Here is a 16,550-nt window from a genome sequence, read left to right as displayed (position 1 = left end):
TATATCAATAAACATGCTCCACAGTCACACAGACGACGTTCCAATTTACATCTTGCCGGTGGCTTTTTTTTTTCGCCTGCTAAAAAAACTCCAGAAGACTCGCCCCAAAACACACTCACCCCCATTTTCTTGTATTCGTTTTACTTGAGGATAAGGTTAGAAATAAGTTTAGGGTTAGGCATAGTTTTACTGAGGTTAAGTTTAGGAATATGGTTTTGGCACCGTTTTACTGAGGTTACGTTTAGAAATAAGGTTAGGTTTAGGCATAGTTGGCTAGTTTACTGAGGTTACGTTTAAGAATGCCAGGTGAATAGCCTACCGCCGGATTTGCCCGGGGCGACTGTGTTTTGGGGCGAGTGTTTTGGTATTTAACAGCAGTGCAGCGCGCATGAGATTGGTTACGTATCAATCGGCTGTTAACATTAAACTATGAGAGAACAGGCGATATGGATTTGGGAGCGTAATTACAACGCATTGGTCTGACTTTAAAACCGAAGGTTAAAGAGTATAGCCTATCTGTTATGAAAGAACACCCCCCGCCCCCTTGGCAAAAACTCCTTAAAGGGGAAATCCACCCATTTTCAATATTTAACTATGTCATTAATATAGCATAAAGGAGTTGTGTGGAAATAAGAAAAAAATTAAAAAAAAATTAACATTGCAAAAAAATGTAACATTGAAAAAAAATTAACATTGCAAATTACACTGTGATGACTCATCATGGTGTAATTTGCAATGTTAATTTTTTTGCAATGTTACATTTTTTTGCAATGTTAATTTTTTTTTTAATTTTTTCTTATTTCCACACAACTCCTTTATGCTATATTAATGACATAGTTAAATATTGAAAATGGGTGGATTTCCCCTTTAAGTAAGGGCCGTTCGCCTCTCTGCTAGACACATGTGACCGCCTGTCTCGCTGCCTTGGAAGAAATGGGCCTGTGACGTTGAATTGTGGGCGTTCTTCACTCCCATTCATATAAATAGGTGGGCGGGGCTAAGGCTGCATTCTTGGAATTATTTTAAAGGTCTTTACTGAGACTGGGAGACTTCGCCACCCGTCTAAAAAAAACTAAACCAACCAGACATCTTATACAACGCCGATACGCCGTGCCTACGACGTCTACACGACGTCCAGGGGCCTGTTCCTCGAAAGGTGAATTAAATAAGCCTGGCCTTAAGCCAAATCCAGGCTTGACAAAGTCGGGTCCGAAAAGCCTTGTTTATTCCGTTCCTCGAACGCCAAGCCAGGCTGAAAAGGAGCGACTTTGTCGAGCTAGGCTATGTCAAGCCAGGCTGTGTCCAGCCAGGATAATGAAGCCAGGCTGAATGGGCGGCGATTCGCCGGTGACGTATTTCTATAAAAGACCATGAACTCGAGCGCAGATTCCTTGAACTTGACCAATCATGGCAGCGGGGAACAAAACTCGAGCAGCGTTTTTCTCTTTGGCCGAACAGCAGCAGCTCATGCAAGCATATGAGGAAGCATATGTTATCAACAGAAAAGGAAACACGGCCGTCCAGGGAGAAAGCGTGGCAAAGTATTGCAAGCACACACAGAGAGAGTGTGTGTGTGTGTGTGTGTGTGTGTGTGTGTGTGTGTGTGTGTGTGTGTGTCTGTGTGTGTGTGTGTGTTTGCGACGGACGGGCAACAGGACGGACGGACGGGACGGGACGGACGGGGGACGGACGGGGCGGTGTACTGCGACGGGGGCCGCAACGGGACGGACGGACGGACGGGGGGTGGGGGGGTTGACCGCAACGGGATGAGCGGGGGACGGGGGACGGGGGACGGAACGAGACACACAATAACCCCACATTTGCAAGACCACTTTGGTAGAGATTTGGGTTGTGTAGTTACCTTGCCATCATGATGTAACTCCAAAGGTGGACAAGCAATAAGTATATGTATGTGTTAGACATTTTTTATAATATTAAAAAAAAAAGGTAATATATTATCAAACATCTAACAACAATATGAACTATAGTGTTAACAGAGTGACAATGACATATCACATGAGTCATTGTGAAACAATTATGATTCATGGTCACACACTATTTCAGTAGCCTAATATAATTACATTGATTATATCTTATTGTATTGATTTCATTTTATTTGAATGCAGGGTCATTCAAATGAGTCCATATACAAACACACGTGTTGAATTAACTGTGGAAAAACTTGAAGAACAAAGACACTGGATTAAGTAAACTTGGCTGTTAGCCTGCTCCTGACCAGGCTAACTTCACAGCTAAATTGCCATGGTAACTAAGCTAGGCTTGCTTCAATTATCTTTTGTGGAATCGGTTAAGGCTAAACTTAGCCAGGGTGAACTGGCTAAACTAATCTTCAAGATAATTCAGCTTTTGTGGAACCGATTCAGCTCTAATCCTGGCTAAATTAAGCCAGGATAGGTGGTAAAGCCAGGCTTTAGCTCTAATTCACCTTTTGAGGAACAGGCCCCAGGTCAGACCTCAGTAAGTGGTCATGTTGTTGCCACGACACCTAGTGGCTGAAAAAACAACAACAATGCATTGTTTTATGTCAAGGACCCCCGAATTAATGTATTTGACCGTGGATGTGGACCCCCATACAATATTTGTGTTTTTAAAATGTTTCTAAACTATTTAAATACAACACTGTTTCAGAAACTAGTTGAAAACTCTATAGCCACCAAATGTTTTAATCTAATGATCCAAAGTGACAATAACAGCCACTACAAAAAACTAGTATAGTTCTGGTTTATTAAAACTGTTTTGGTCATAAAACTAAGAAATTAGTTAGTGAATGTATTTGGAGATTCAGTCATTCTGTCAAGGTGAGAAGTGTTAACAATGTCTGGTGGTGCAAGAGAGAAGCTGGGGTTTCTCAACTAGGAGGTTGTGTATGAATATTGGTCCCGGTGAATATTTATTTTTGGTCTTTGGTCATCATATGTTTAACCGTGTGTACAGATTACAGTTAAAGGTAGGGTAAGTGATATTTTTTGGTTAAAACAAAAAGTATTTTGTTAAAAGGTTCAAATACTATATTCTGATAGTAATCATTGCTATAGAGTGTTTTTTCAGTAACAGATGTCTCCCTGTCTCTCCAGCTCTTTAGTAAACAAACAGAAAATACATTTTTCGGTAGGTGTCAAAATCTCAGCCAACCTGAGAAAGTACCCATTTTTCAGCTTAATTGTGTGTGTTCCAGTGTTCCAGTTCCAATTTTGCCTGCTCATTTCTTAGTGTCATCACTTCCAATTTCACTTGTTTAATCTGTATCCTGATTGAGTTCTCTGTCCTGGTTGGATAAAATTGGAAATGAAACTGAAACTGAACAAACACTCTATAGCAAGTAGTAGGCCTACTATCAGAATATAGAGCTATTTAACACTTATTTTAACCAAAGCAAATCACTTACCCTACCTTTTATATAGGAATATAAGACTTTATCTATATGATAGAAATGGAGCGGAGTTGTAAACACCAGCAGCATACCGTTGCTCATTGAATCCATCAGCGGAAGAAAGCAACGTCATGTGCGTACATTTGACCATAGGGAAATTCAGTTCAACCAGAGGGCAGTGTTGTTCAGACGTGGTCAAGAGCCCCCCTCCAATAGAAGGACTGGGAATTGAACATGGCATCTCCATGCTGTACCTCTATGGCTGAGAGACTGATATTTAGACCACTACACCATCTCTCAGCCACTCAACTTTTAAGAATTGTTGTACTGTTGAAGCGTTCTTTTGTGTTAGCCTTCTTAGTTAGTAAAGTCAGTAAGTAATTAAAATTTGAATTGACTAAAAGTACAGAAGTATGGGCATCAAAATATACTTACAGTATCAAAGTAAAAGTACTAAAATCTTTCAAAAATAGCAGATCTACAAGCTCGCATCGTGACGTGTTGTGTGTGAGCGTGGCTATTTTCGAAGATTCTAAGTATAAAATATGGCTTAGGTACTTAATGTATGTTTAGTAATATAATAATTTAAACCTGCAAATTAACTAAAGTTTTTGAATAACTCACTTTCCACCACTCAGTGGTGGAAAGTAACTACGGTAAGTACATTTACTCAATGACTTACTCGAGTACAATTTTGAGGTATTTTTTACTTTAATGGAGTATTTCAATTTCCAATACTTTAACTTTTTTTTTGTTGTATTTACTACTCAAATATTGTACTTTTATTTTCATCAAGTCATGACAATGGTAGTCTGGTACATTCAGAATAAATCAATTTATTACAAACATACGTATAAAAATGACAAAAAACAAGTGACACAATATAAAAATTTCTCAGTTTGTACAAAACATCCAAAATCATCATTAGAAATGCATACTCACTCACCATTTGAAGCTATCCAGTTGGATTATTTAAGCAGAATACAAACTTATTCTTTCCAAGTAGCACTAGCAAAAGAGTGAGATTTATTGTTGATCTCTGGGTCGCTGTGAAACAGTCCACCCTTGAAAAGTACAAAATAAATGTTTTGTCATTGCGCAAAAAGTAAAAACAAAAATCAGTAGGCTAATAATGGGCATAAAATCAATAACAATGAAGACTTGCAATTCAAACAGAATTAAAAGCCAGCTTAATGACATATTCACAGTGTTGTGTTCACATCAATAATGTGAAGTGTAAACATTGTTGCATATATAATCCCATTTTAATAAATACACAGAAATCCTCAAACTTGCCAGACAATGTATCTAACAAAAGGTACAAATGAATAGAATATGTTCTTACAATAAAAACTAAATCCTGTTTTGTTATAGCTTGGCAATTACAAAAGTAAGGCAAAATTATAGTTTCCCCTGTGTCTCACAAAGGATCTTTTCAAGTTTTTTGGGAATAAAATATACAGGCAAAGTTTTACCACTTCAGGTGGAGCAAAGTAGCATTTTCTCAAATGATGAACTTATGAACATTTACTGATGTACAATATACAAGGACAGGGTTCAATGATGTTAGAATACATATAAACATTTATACATAGTTTGAACATTGATTGTTTTTTAAACGGTTAACGGTTAAAGTAACAAAGTAAAAACTATTTCTTCTATAAAATTACAGTGTTGACTGGATTAATGGACTTGTGTAGCATATTTACTAACTTCAGATAGTTGTCTGGATTGTTCTTCAGAAATGAAGATTGTAGTTACAATGTGAACATGAGTAACTCAAAACCGTATTTGCTGCTATCGATACATAACTTAACTGGAAACATGGACATGAATACAGATAGATGTTTTCACTGAGACCACAGATCGTATACTGCATAACGTTGCTGTCAGGTGGAAACCTTGTATGTATGTCCAAAACCATTCCTTTTTTAAATGATTATTTTCACAACTTTTGTGTGACGCTCGTATCATGAAGTAGGGCTTTAATTTTTATCTCCATAAAAATATGGAGATACAAGGTTTCTACCCGACAGCAACAATATAGCAACACCTCTATGTTTGACCTACTTCTGCGAAAAGAACAGTGGACACTGACAGATTTGACAGAATCCCCTTAAAATACAGTTGCCATTATGGCATCGTATAGCTTGAAAGTATGCCTATGGCATACTTTTGTCATGCTTTTGGGTGTAAACAGATTTTAGACAAAGGTGAGTTTGTCCTTTTCAAAAGGGGGGCCTCTGAGGTTGATTGTCACGGCATACCAAATGCCCCTAAATACAATTATATTTCTTTAATCATTTCACATAAGGTTTCCAACTATGTAAAATATTATCTTCAGTGATGTCCAAATAACATGTTATGCTTCAGTCTGTAACAGATCAAATGAAGTTGAAACTAAAATTACTGAATTTACTAAATTTCAGATTTAGTCAAAGACAACATGAAACGATGGGCCAAAATATATAACAAAGCTCCAGTGGGGTGGACCTCTGTGTCCAGGACCGCAGCGCTGTCTTCTTCTGTGCATTTGAAATAACTATTTGGTGTCATTCTTAGAAATACCTGCAAAAGGAAAGACAGAGAGCAGCACACCATTAGAAAACATTGCCCGGGAAGGTAAGAATTGTTTTTAACTGGCCAATTTTACATCATGATTTGATCAGCTTTAACAGACATTATCAAAGCCCACTCCACATATAGATGGCATGATAGCAGGCAGCAACAGTGGCAGGCAAACAGGCTGGCAAACAAGCAGGCAGACAGTGAGAGGGCGAAAAGATGAGAGGACACAGGCAGTGTAAACGGACCAAGATAAGCTGCTAGAGCAGGGCAGAGCTGGTGTCAGAGTCTGAATCATGGCCAGGGGTGAAGCATGGCTCACAGGAAACAATGGATTCCTGAGCCCGCCGGTACTCGTGGTACTCCAGGCGGAGGGCGGTGAAGCGGGCCTCGCTTATGGAGCGGCTGTACTGACAACGAGGTGGGTTGGAAACTGGTGGGCTGAGTGGGGGAGGCAGGCCTGGGAAACGGCAGCAGGGATATGAGATGCATGGATGGGCAAGTCATGGGTGAAGTTCACAGCAACCACAACACAAGGGCACGAGATGAACACATGCAATGCCAGGAGGTAATACACACAAGTAGGGCCGGGTAATAGAGACTTTTGTCGTTCATCATCGTTTTGGACAGTGTGATTGTATCCAAGGTTATTATAGATAAATCATACTTTATAGTTTATACTAGTATAGTAGAAATAGTTTGTAACCGAAACTGTGTTTAAAAAATGAACTTAAACAAATTAAAATTAAATAGAGAATGTCTTTAGTTCTTGTCCTAGTCAATTTATTTCAAACATAAGCCTAATATTTTGGGTGCATATTAAATCTATCTTCCACCTTTGCCAGATTTAACTGAGTTTTTAAAATGGTATGTTTTGTCAAGTTTTTATTACACAAAACTAAAACTAATAACTAAAACGAAGCCTTTGAATAAAAAAGTAAGTAAGTAAACTATCTAAATAAATAAATTACAACTAAAGTTGAAGTAAAAATGAATGAAGAATTTAAAATTATAATAACATTGATCATATCATGTTTTATTTTATTTTATTAAATTAACAATCTGTTTCTCCCAATTATCCCTGAAATGTATGTTCAAGATGAAAAGTTTCCATTTGTTGGTACTGTATCACAATTATCATTACCATGAGGTCCACTATGATGATGATCCATCCATTGTAACATAAATGTATTTCCATATCTCCCAGCCCTACAAACAAATGAAATGCAACACGATACACACAAGGCATACAAAATGAGTAGGTCAAAACATAAGTCTTACCTTTCTTCTGATGGTCCTGGAGGCCACCAGTAGAGTGAGCGTGATCATATCTATGCTCCCCCCAACCCTTCCCTAGCCCACCATGCTTCGTGACCTCCAGGACCTCCGAGTCCACACAGACATCAGCAGAGTCCCATTCATAACTCTCATCTACTGACGTGTTCCTTCTAATGACAGATACACAGAACAAGTGGTCAGACAACAGCAATCAATGACAGTAAAATAAATAAATAATTATGCATAATCAGTGACTTATTGACAACATCCAAAATCCCTTCTTCCATGAAGACACCGCTGCATGTGTGTTGCTATTGGCCATGGTGTGGTGGTGTTTCACCTTTTCGCTCTCCTCTCACGTAGCTCCATCTCAGCTCTGTATCTCTCACTCTCTTCTGTGGTTTCTGGGGAGCTGAGGAGGGTGGGAGTGATGGACAGAGACTGACGGAGGAGACCAGCACTCCCTCTACCACTGCTTTGGCTAGCGTAACTAGTCCTTCCACACTCTCTGTCTCTGCTCTCCCGGAACTCAGTCTCCCCATCTCTCCCAAACGTCCGCTCTGTCTCTCTGTGGCTCTCTACCTCCCTCGGAGGGAAGGGGGGACCATGGTAGGGTGAGGGCCAGCTGTTGCCCCTGGGAAGGTAGGACCTAGGGGGGACCCTTCTGGGGTCCATGGGTCTTCCGCCATCCCCTCTAGAGCCTGGCCTGTGAGGGTACTGAGGTACAGGAATGGAGGAGGACATGGGGACGTATTGATACTGAACAGACCTCTGGGATTCTTGATATGCGGCAGGGTACCTGGAAGCCTCAGGGAAAATAGTAACCTGACGTCGTGGATCGCACGGTTCTGGCCAACTGGGGGTTGCGGTCTGTCTGGGTGGGTACATAGGAGTGAGGTAGGTAGGGCTGGCTAAGGATCTTTGTGTATAATGAGGCCTATCCAAACTTCCAATGCTGGGGCGTCTAAATGGGACATATTCCCTCCAGGAGGGGCCTGGCCGGGGATAGGAAGATGGTGTGCGGCCCAAACTATAGGACTTGACCCTGACATCTGGGTTTGGGAACTCATCCCAGTAACATTTGTCTGAGATGTATGTCCTTGGGCTCTCAAAGTGTTCCCATTTCTGTGAGCCTAGGCTGATGGATTTCTTTAGGAAAGGACGAGGCTGCCCCATACCTGAGAGGGTTCTATATGGACCTATGCTTAAAGATTTCTTTAGGAAGGGAATAGGGGCTTGATATATTCGTGATGCTATCTTATTGGTTCTGCTGCCCTGAGAAAAGAGTCTTTGGGATTGCTCTGTGATGGAGTCACTGCTTTCTAGAAAACTCTGAGAGTGTTTTGAGGCAAAATCATCCACACCTTTAGTTGCACTAAACAATGTGTGGGCTGAACTAGAGCCAAGTCTGGACTGAGGCCTGTCTGGACCTCTAGGAAGATGTGATTTCTCATAATAAAGTTGCTTGCTAGTTTGTTCTGGACCCGGGGATTGTGGTTTTCCTTCGTCTGGGAATCTTACTTTGAGCATTGAATCCCTAGCCTCCTTTTGAATGGACTGCCTGTAGCCTGATTTTAAACTGGCATCTAAACTAGCTTCTACTGGATCAACAGAGTGGGTTCTCTCAAATGAAACCACCTTTTGGCTTGAATGAGGTTCTCTGTGTACTTGGACGTGAGCCTCCCAGTTTCTGGGAACTACATCTGGCTTGGCTACAAGAGGTTTTTCTGGCTTTACTCCTGGACTATGGCCACTAGTGTCCGAGAGTTCATCTTCTTCAGCCTCATCCACAGGCTCATCAACACTCATCTCAATGAAACCTGGGAGGCTGAGATATTCCAGAATTGCACTTGTCTGCACTGGAGACATTTGGGGAGATGGGGCTGCTGGCCTGGCTCTGAAGGATTCTGTCATTCTAGTAACAGAGAATTGGGACTGGTCACTCTCACATTCCTCTACAAGAGTCAAAGGAGAGATGGTACTGGGACTGTCAGAAAAAAGCCATTTATCACTCCTCCTGGAACGAGATCTCACACCGTCTCGCTCCTGCTCTGTGTAAAACCCTGAACTCCTGCGGTCAATCGTGTGTTGACCGCCTCTGTCTTTGGGCTTCACAGCTCCTTCATTGTGTTCATAGGGTAAGGTAGAATAACTTGAGGGACTAGGATACCTTAAATCCCTATAGGATGATCCAGCATCAGTGTATGGCTGAGCTCGACTTGCTGGCCTTTCACTGCCTGCTGAAACAGTACTGACAGTTGGGTCCCAGTGTTGAGTACCATAGGCGTATGACGACCTGGGGTTTAATGCACCTTCATAATGATGTGTCTTCCCCCTCCAGCCTTCCTCGGTCATGGACCTCCTGCGACACGATTCTGGGACTCCGGGGCTCATTGACCTAGCTCTGCTGGGCGTTCCAAGACAAATAGGAGGGCTTTGTGAGGCAACGCTGGGAGAGAGCATGGGGAGGGATGTGTTTTGAGTGACTGGTGACTGTGAGGAGTCAACTTGTAGAGAGTCCTCTGAAGTTTGTCTGATACCTCGGGAGTGAGGATGTTGTGGCCTGGGTGTGGGGGTATTCTGTGAGCTCTGTACTGGAACAAGGCTGGTGACAGAGGTAACAGGGCTAATGTCCCACGGTATATGAGTGGTGGGCAGCTGATCCATGGGACTGCTGGTGTTACCAAAGTAGCAGGCTTTCCTATAATCAGCCACCCGGCTTGTCTGTTTCTGTCTGTAGGTAACCTCCTGTGGTTTCCATATAGGCTCCACTTCTGCTTCGGCTTTATCCCTGCGAGGACTTTCTCTCTCGGGGGCTCTTGTCCTCCTGTTGACGGTATAGCTCTGCAGCTCCCGCTCCATGTCTTCTCTCTCTTTGGCCAGTTGAAGACACTTGTTAATACTGTCCTTCTCTAGTTCGCTGTCAAGCTGGGACACTAGGGTGCTTTCGTTGGTAAGCTGACTCTCTCCTTCCATGGGCTGGTAGCCAGCATGGTGAAGCCTCAGGGTTCCCCTGTCCAGCAGCCTGGTTTGCCTGCCTAGACTAGGGAGGAGGTCATCGGCGTGGCCACGATGCCTCCTCAGCGTTCCGACAGGTTTCATCTCACTGTTATCCGAGTAGAAGGTGGCTCTCTCCAGCAGGGCCTCGGAGCCCTGCTCATCGTCGGAGTAAAAACAGCCATGGCGGGTAAAGTTTCTTGCCAACGTCCTAACTCCCCCAGGGGAGGATGGATGCCTGCTCAGCCCGGGAACATCCACAGTGAGGGGTGAATCTTTCCTCTCGTCCCTCTCGGAGCTCAAGGTGCTAGATTTTGGAGAGTCTCTGAACGATGTCCGGTTGCTGCCTGTGCCACTTCCCCCACCGTTACTTGGCAGAATGTCCTTATTCAAGTTTTTATTGTCGGCAGGGCTGGAACGCTCCTGCAGGGGTTGAACAATGAAGCGTCCATCTGGACCTCTGGAGATGGACTCCAGGGCTGTCGGAGAGGGGGCCTGAGAACCCAGGTGGCTCTCAAAGAGGGTGTAATGGGGTGGAGGAGAGGAGTTGGACAGTAGCTGTTTCCGCTGATCCTGGTATTCCCCACGGCTGCCTTTGTCAAAGGAGGAGCGATCTGACTGGGAGGAAGAGGTGTTGGGGAAAAAGGGAAGTGGAGGGCATAGCTTGAGCTTTAGGACGCTGTCGGGGCTCCGAGGAGGTGGACGACATCTGGGGATACAAAGGATGATACAAAGAGGAAACATTTACTCGAAAGAAGGGCATTGCGGGATCTATCTTTTAATTACAATCACTGTACTTGTGAATAACAGATACAGGTAAGGAATACTGCAGCCTGAGGAATGGAAATGTATTGGAAAGCTACTGCTGAGGATGGATACTCACTCTGCAGACGGACTCTTCTGGAAGGCAGAGTGGAGATCTAAAAAGGTCAAAGGCGGTGAAAAGGTCAAATAAAGGATGATTATTGACTCTTAAAGGCTGCCAGCCTATCAGTTCAATTAGGTACAGGTATTGCATGTACCTCTATGTATCCTCTACAGGGTGCTAACTTGTATCGACAAAAAAAAACCCACAATGATCCTGTATTAGCAGCATAGGGCTAAACTTTGACTTAGCACTGTGACCTTAAAGGAAAAAAATTAACAAAACACTATTGTACAGTCTTGACTCCAGCCCTAACTTATCTGGATTCAGTCTACCTCCATCAGATTTATAACGGGAGCTAAATATGACACGTACTCATCACTGTGCACTTTATGGTATGGTTGGTTGGCCTTCTCTTGCAGAGCGGTGCAACAAACATCGTTTTGTATTTATTTTTAAAACCCTCATTGGAAAACATCCTTTGTATTTGTCCGAGATGTTGCCTTGGAACAAATGTGAACTGTACTAGACTTGCTTTTACTTAAAATTCCTAAGGCTCACGCTGAGATTGTCAAATCTTCCTTTTCTTTTAATGCCCCCGACTCCTGGAATGCCCTTCAACGCATTGTAAAGCAAATTTAGTTTCAATGCCATCTTTTGCACAGTTCAAATCTATGATTATGTGTGTTTGCTTGTTATTTTAATTGTGACAATGAGGTGACAATGTACCTGAATTTGTAATGATACAAATTCAATCAACCAAAGCTTAAAATCAATGTGTAATGGTGTCGTTAAAAGCATATCAATATCACCTTGAACATAATCACCTATTGTATTTTTACCACCTGCTGTTCATGGCAAGTTGGAAAACATTAAATTACTTGAGATTTCCTCACAATGACAAGCTTTTGGAAAAACACAATTTCTCTTTCTCTCACTCTACAGTACCTCTTCTCTTTCTACGCCGACGCTGTCTCCGGCGGCTCATAAAACATGCTGTCACCAAGGACAGTATGATGGCCACAAACAGGAAGCACACCCCACCCAACACACCAGCCAGTAAGGGCTGAGGAACAAACTCCAAGAAGCTTGGCCGAAGCGGGTACATCTCCATCCCTGTAATTAGATCAGACATGAGAGTTAATAATAGTGGTCCGCAAATCCCAATGCCGCTGGAAACTGACTGATCAACAGACAAGATCCAGCTCCATACAAATGTGCCTCTATAATTATAATTAAACCTAAGTATAGTGAATGTGTGGTGTATACAGTGTGATGATAGAACTAGGCAGAAACATACCTGTAGTGGACACATTGACAGACTCACTGGGCTCACTGAACAACTTGTCGCTGCAAGACATCAGCCTCAGATCATAGCTGGAGTCCTGAGACAAACAAGCACCATGGTATCAACAAAAACGTTATTTCTAAGACAGGAAACCATAAACAGGAATGACTTGGCTTGTAAATGGGGTTTTCTGTTTTATATTTTTGGTGGACGTGCAATTCCACCAGACTACATCTGAAAATAGGTACAAAGTGAAATCCTGAGTGTTCATTTATCCATTTGTAACTCAGGGACAGGGACTGTACAAGTGTAATAAAATGGACCCTTAGTGTCCATTTGGTTACATTTGTACACTCTTCGTGTTCAATGAATACTAATAATTTTACTGTGGTTTAAGTATGTCTCCTTGGGAGGTGCAAAGTCCCAGACACAACCTGCCACCTGTGGTGTCTCTCAAGGATCCATCCTCAGCCCCACTTGTGCTCACACTTTACTGTACATTCTACCACTCGGCTGTGTCATCAGCCAGCATTGGAATAGCATTTTCCTAGCTGTACTGGTTTTGACCTCTTTTAGGCTCTATGTCTTTGTGGTATTTTACTTTCAATGTACTCCTGCTAGTTGAGTACAGTTGTGTTTTGTGTCGTTTTATAGGCCCATTTCTTTACTGTCGCACCTTGAGATTTGATTCAAATGCCAAGTGCATTACAAAATAAATGATTGTTTTATTTGTATTGCAATTTTATTTAAATGTTATTTTATTTAAATTTAAATAATTTCTAAAGGTTACCAGTACACTGACGTAGTGGGGTTTGAGATGGTGGAAGAGCCTTTATGTGTATGTCCTTGATTTGTTTTGTTCTGTGTTGTTGGATTGTTTTCTTGTTTTGTGTTGTGCTTTGAGGACCCCCTCGAAAACGAGATGCTGCGTCTCAAGGGGCTTTCTTCCAGTGAAATAAAAAAAAGAGGGGGGGGGGGAAGGATTATTATGATTATAGTTATCCTCACCCTCAGCAATCCTTGTACTAGCACCTCACTTTGGTTGGCGCTGATATCACTGCTGAGAATGAGCCATTGGCCGAGGTTTCTGCGGGCCTGCAGTACATAGCCTGTCAGTGGAGAGGATGGGGACCACCGATCGGGGGGACACCACTGCAGGAGAACCCCTTGACTGGTCCGATTGGCTGAGAGCAGTGTAGGAGGGTCCAGGATTGGGGGAATGTAAACCACCGTGGGTGCTTCTGTTGGAATGGCTGGAGACAGGTACACATAACGTAGCTTAGATTTGGTCCGCACATAGGAGTTTAACACAGACATGTGTATTTGGGTTTAGTTTGCTGCAAATCAGAGCAGTGGATTTGCATTTTAACAGCTTCTCAACAAAACATTTGAGAATGGACTGACCTTGAGTTCGAACAGAAACAATTTCGCTGAAGGGTCCAGAGCCTAGTTTGTTCTGGGGTAGAACGCTGAACTGGTAGCTGGTGCCAGACACCAGCCCAGACACCAGCAGGTTGTTTTTAGATGTGGACACTGGCAAAGATGCCCACTCATGTTTCCCTCTGGATGCCTGCTTGACCCTGGATTGCAGAACAAATCAAAATTTGAGAAATATAACCATGATGATGGATGAAATATTCAGTAGTATTGCCAACAGAAGATAAGGTAATGTTTCGCACCAGACAGTGAACTTCTGGGTGTATCCACCATCGAAACCAGGCACCCAGGACACATTCGCCTGGTTCAACTCTGTACTGACAAACACTGAGGACACAGTGTGAGGACTGGTGCCTGAGGAAACAATACACAGCACCGTTTAGTCTGTGTGTACAATACATTTTGCATACATGCTTTTATGCCTGTTACGGTCAAGTGTCGAACGACACGTCGCACTACAATACATGTCTCACAATATGCTGAGTTTTGAGCATTCATACTGTCTGTGACTCGCCAGTGTGGCCAGAAGAATGTTTTATTTATGTCACTTTCATTGTGTGACGCATCGTTTGACACTTGTCACGCAAAGCATAAATTGACCTTTACTGTCAGACTGTACAGAAATATGGTAGGCCAGCTCACCTAGCACCATGACCACTGTGCTTGCACTGACAGCTGCCACACGATTGGTGGCCAGGCATTCCCAGCCACCTTGGTGGTCTTTACTGAGTGGCTGAAGCAGGAGGGAGCCATTAGCGAAGACAACGTACGGGGAACGAGGAATGGGGCCGATCTAAAAGCCAGACAACAAGAATTAGCAGAAAGAAAGATATCATGGCTATATGCATCACATGCAGATGAGTGTCTGTGATTAATTTAGCAGTGTCTGAGACGATCGTCTCTTCCTCTACCTTGCTCCAAGTTACGTTTGGGGCAGGATCTCCGTAAGCTTCACAGGGGATAATCAGTGATCTGCCCACATCCTGTAGATACTCGGCGTGAGGGAGCTCTTGGAATGAGGGAGGGTCCTGAAGGTCAAAGAAAAGTTTTGTGTCAATCCCTGTGTAATGCCTCTGAAGGGGAAAAGGCTGACATGGAAGGGGTCAGGACGGCTGGCCTTGCAGTACCTGCAGAATGACCTGGGTTGGTTCAGACTGGCCCATGGTTCCATAACTGTTGTATGCGGTACAGGTGTACATTCCCACAGCGTTGTCATTGGCTGTGGCTATGAAGACGGATCCTTCAGAGCTCAACATCCAACCTGGGAACTGGACGGGATCAAAACAAAGAAGAGAGATTACATAGTGATCCACAGATATCTGTTCAGCTATGATAGTGGTTCTCAAAGTGGGGTCCGGGGACCCCCAAGGGTCCTTGAAGGGGTCCACAACAAAACTGGTTAATATAGCATCAAAACCAGATCAAATACTTTAAACCTAATACATTGGCTATTTGAAAATAGCTAATAGCAAAATATTTTGAGAAGAATATTTTTTTAAGATTTTAACAACACAAATGTTGTAGGGTCCCTGGCACAAGATGTTTTCAGATGGGGGTCCGCAGCCCTTGACATGAAAAGGTTTGAGAACCACAGAGCTATGAGACCGTTTTCATTGCATAAGTGTTTAAGCTTCAATAACTTACATTGTTGAGGTTCAGATGGTTGCCATCTTTGGTCCAGTTCACATAAAGAACAGGAGGATCTGCCAGGACTGGACAGACAATGATCCCCTCCATGCCTGCAGGTAAATAAGTCTCCCGGGGCATTCGGCGCACCCGTGCAGGATCTAAAACAAAACCAGAGTAGTTGGAATAGTGATTCCCAACCTGTTAAAACTTTAAATATAACATTAATATTAAATATATATATTTAAAAAAGTCATGCAATTTTTTCTGTAAAATCTTGAAAAAAAGGTTTTCACTGTGATACCGATAAATAGGGATTTGAAGTATACTACATTAGTTCCACGAATCAAAGCCGGAACACCCACTCATCTGATCAGCCCTTTGGCTGCCGTGTTAAGTGATGGGTGTTAAGCAACGCTTTTGAGTTTTTCAAGTGGGACCTGATCCAGAAAGGGTAGGGAACCACCGAGTTAAAATGACATTGTTCTTCAAAGAAAGCTCAGCCCTTACGTTTTACTTTTAGTTGGGCAGAAGCAGAGGGCGGGGTCAATATCCCATTGGTTGGTCTACAGGTGTAAATTCCAGTATCTTCTGGGATGAGATCAGGGATGAGTAAAGTACCATCTACCAAGATCTTCACACGGGATTGTAGAGACCTATAGAGGGAAAAAAGACACAAAATGCAATCTTACGTTTAATTTACAAATGTGATCTTTCGGTCATGTATGCTAAAGGAAAGAAAAATCTATTTTGTTTTATTATTATTTTTTGGGGAGGGGGGGGAATGTTTACCTGACACTGATGTTGCCGCAACATATCTGTGTATTAATAAATAACTTTTGTATTTGGAGAGAATGTGACTATAGGTGGTTTGCACTACTTCATGGATGTGCTCTTCAGCTGAATGAGTAAAAAAGTACCTAAATCTAAAAGCCTATTTTCTTTGCTGGGATCCCAATCGTTCTGTCTTATATTCGATTTGTACAATGTACCCCATTGTACAGGCAGCAGTGGTTTAAGATTACATGTAATTGTTGTAAAATGCTTGATTTGAAAACAATCAAATAATTTCCAAACCTTCAAAAGGGGAATGAGCATATTGC

General features: G+C 42.5%; 1 protein-coding gene across 4 annotated transcripts in view; it reads right to left on the bottom strand.

The window, feature by feature from the left end:
• Positions 1-4,202: 4,202 nt before the first annotated feature.
• igsf9b (immunoglobulin superfamily, member 9b) overlaps positions 4,203-16,550 on the bottom strand; it is a 41,037-nt gene continuing 28,689 nt past the window's right edge. For 2 of the 4 annotated variants that reach the window (XM_080432269.1, XM_080432270.1), the window contains exons 8-22: positions 15,958-16,103; positions 15,466-15,608; positions 14,949-15,089; positions 14,733-14,849; positions 14,464-14,614; positions 14,064-14,175; positions 13,789-13,964; positions 13,393-13,637; positions 12,397-12,481; positions 12,045-12,212; positions 11,115-11,151; positions 7,575-10,940; positions 7,238-7,404; positions 6,205-6,416; positions 4,203-5,959 (exon numbers count right to left, since the gene is read on the bottom strand). In XM_080432269.1, coding sequence (XP_080288395.1) covers positions 6,217-6,416; positions 7,238-7,404; positions 7,575-10,940; positions 11,115-11,151; positions 12,045-12,212; positions 12,397-12,481; positions 13,393-13,637; positions 13,789-13,964; positions 14,064-14,175; positions 14,464-14,614; positions 14,733-14,849; positions 14,949-15,089; positions 15,466-15,608; positions 15,958-16,103 — 5,254 coding nt within the window. In that variant the 3' untranslated portion in view covers positions 4,203-5,959; positions 6,205-6,216. The remainder of the gene's footprint in view (positions 5,960-6,204; positions 6,417-7,237; positions 7,405-7,574; positions 10,941-11,114; positions 11,152-12,044; positions 12,213-12,396; positions 12,482-13,392; positions 13,638-13,788; positions 13,965-14,063; positions 14,176-14,463; positions 14,615-14,732; positions 14,850-14,948; positions 15,090-15,465; positions 15,609-15,957; positions 16,104-16,550) is intronic. The other 2 variants (XM_080432271.1, XM_080432272.1) reach the window with 2 other exon arrangements.

The sequence above is a fragment of the Gymnoscopelus braueri genome (assembly GCF_963280865.1).
Source record: "Gymnoscopelus braueri genome assembly, chromosome: 7".
Taxonomy (NCBI): Eukaryota; Metazoa; Chordata; class Actinopteri; order Myctophiformes; family Myctophidae; genus Gymnoscopelus; species Gymnoscopelus braueri.
Note: the sequence above shows the minus strand (reverse complement) of the source record. Positions and strands in the feature narration are given on the sequence as shown.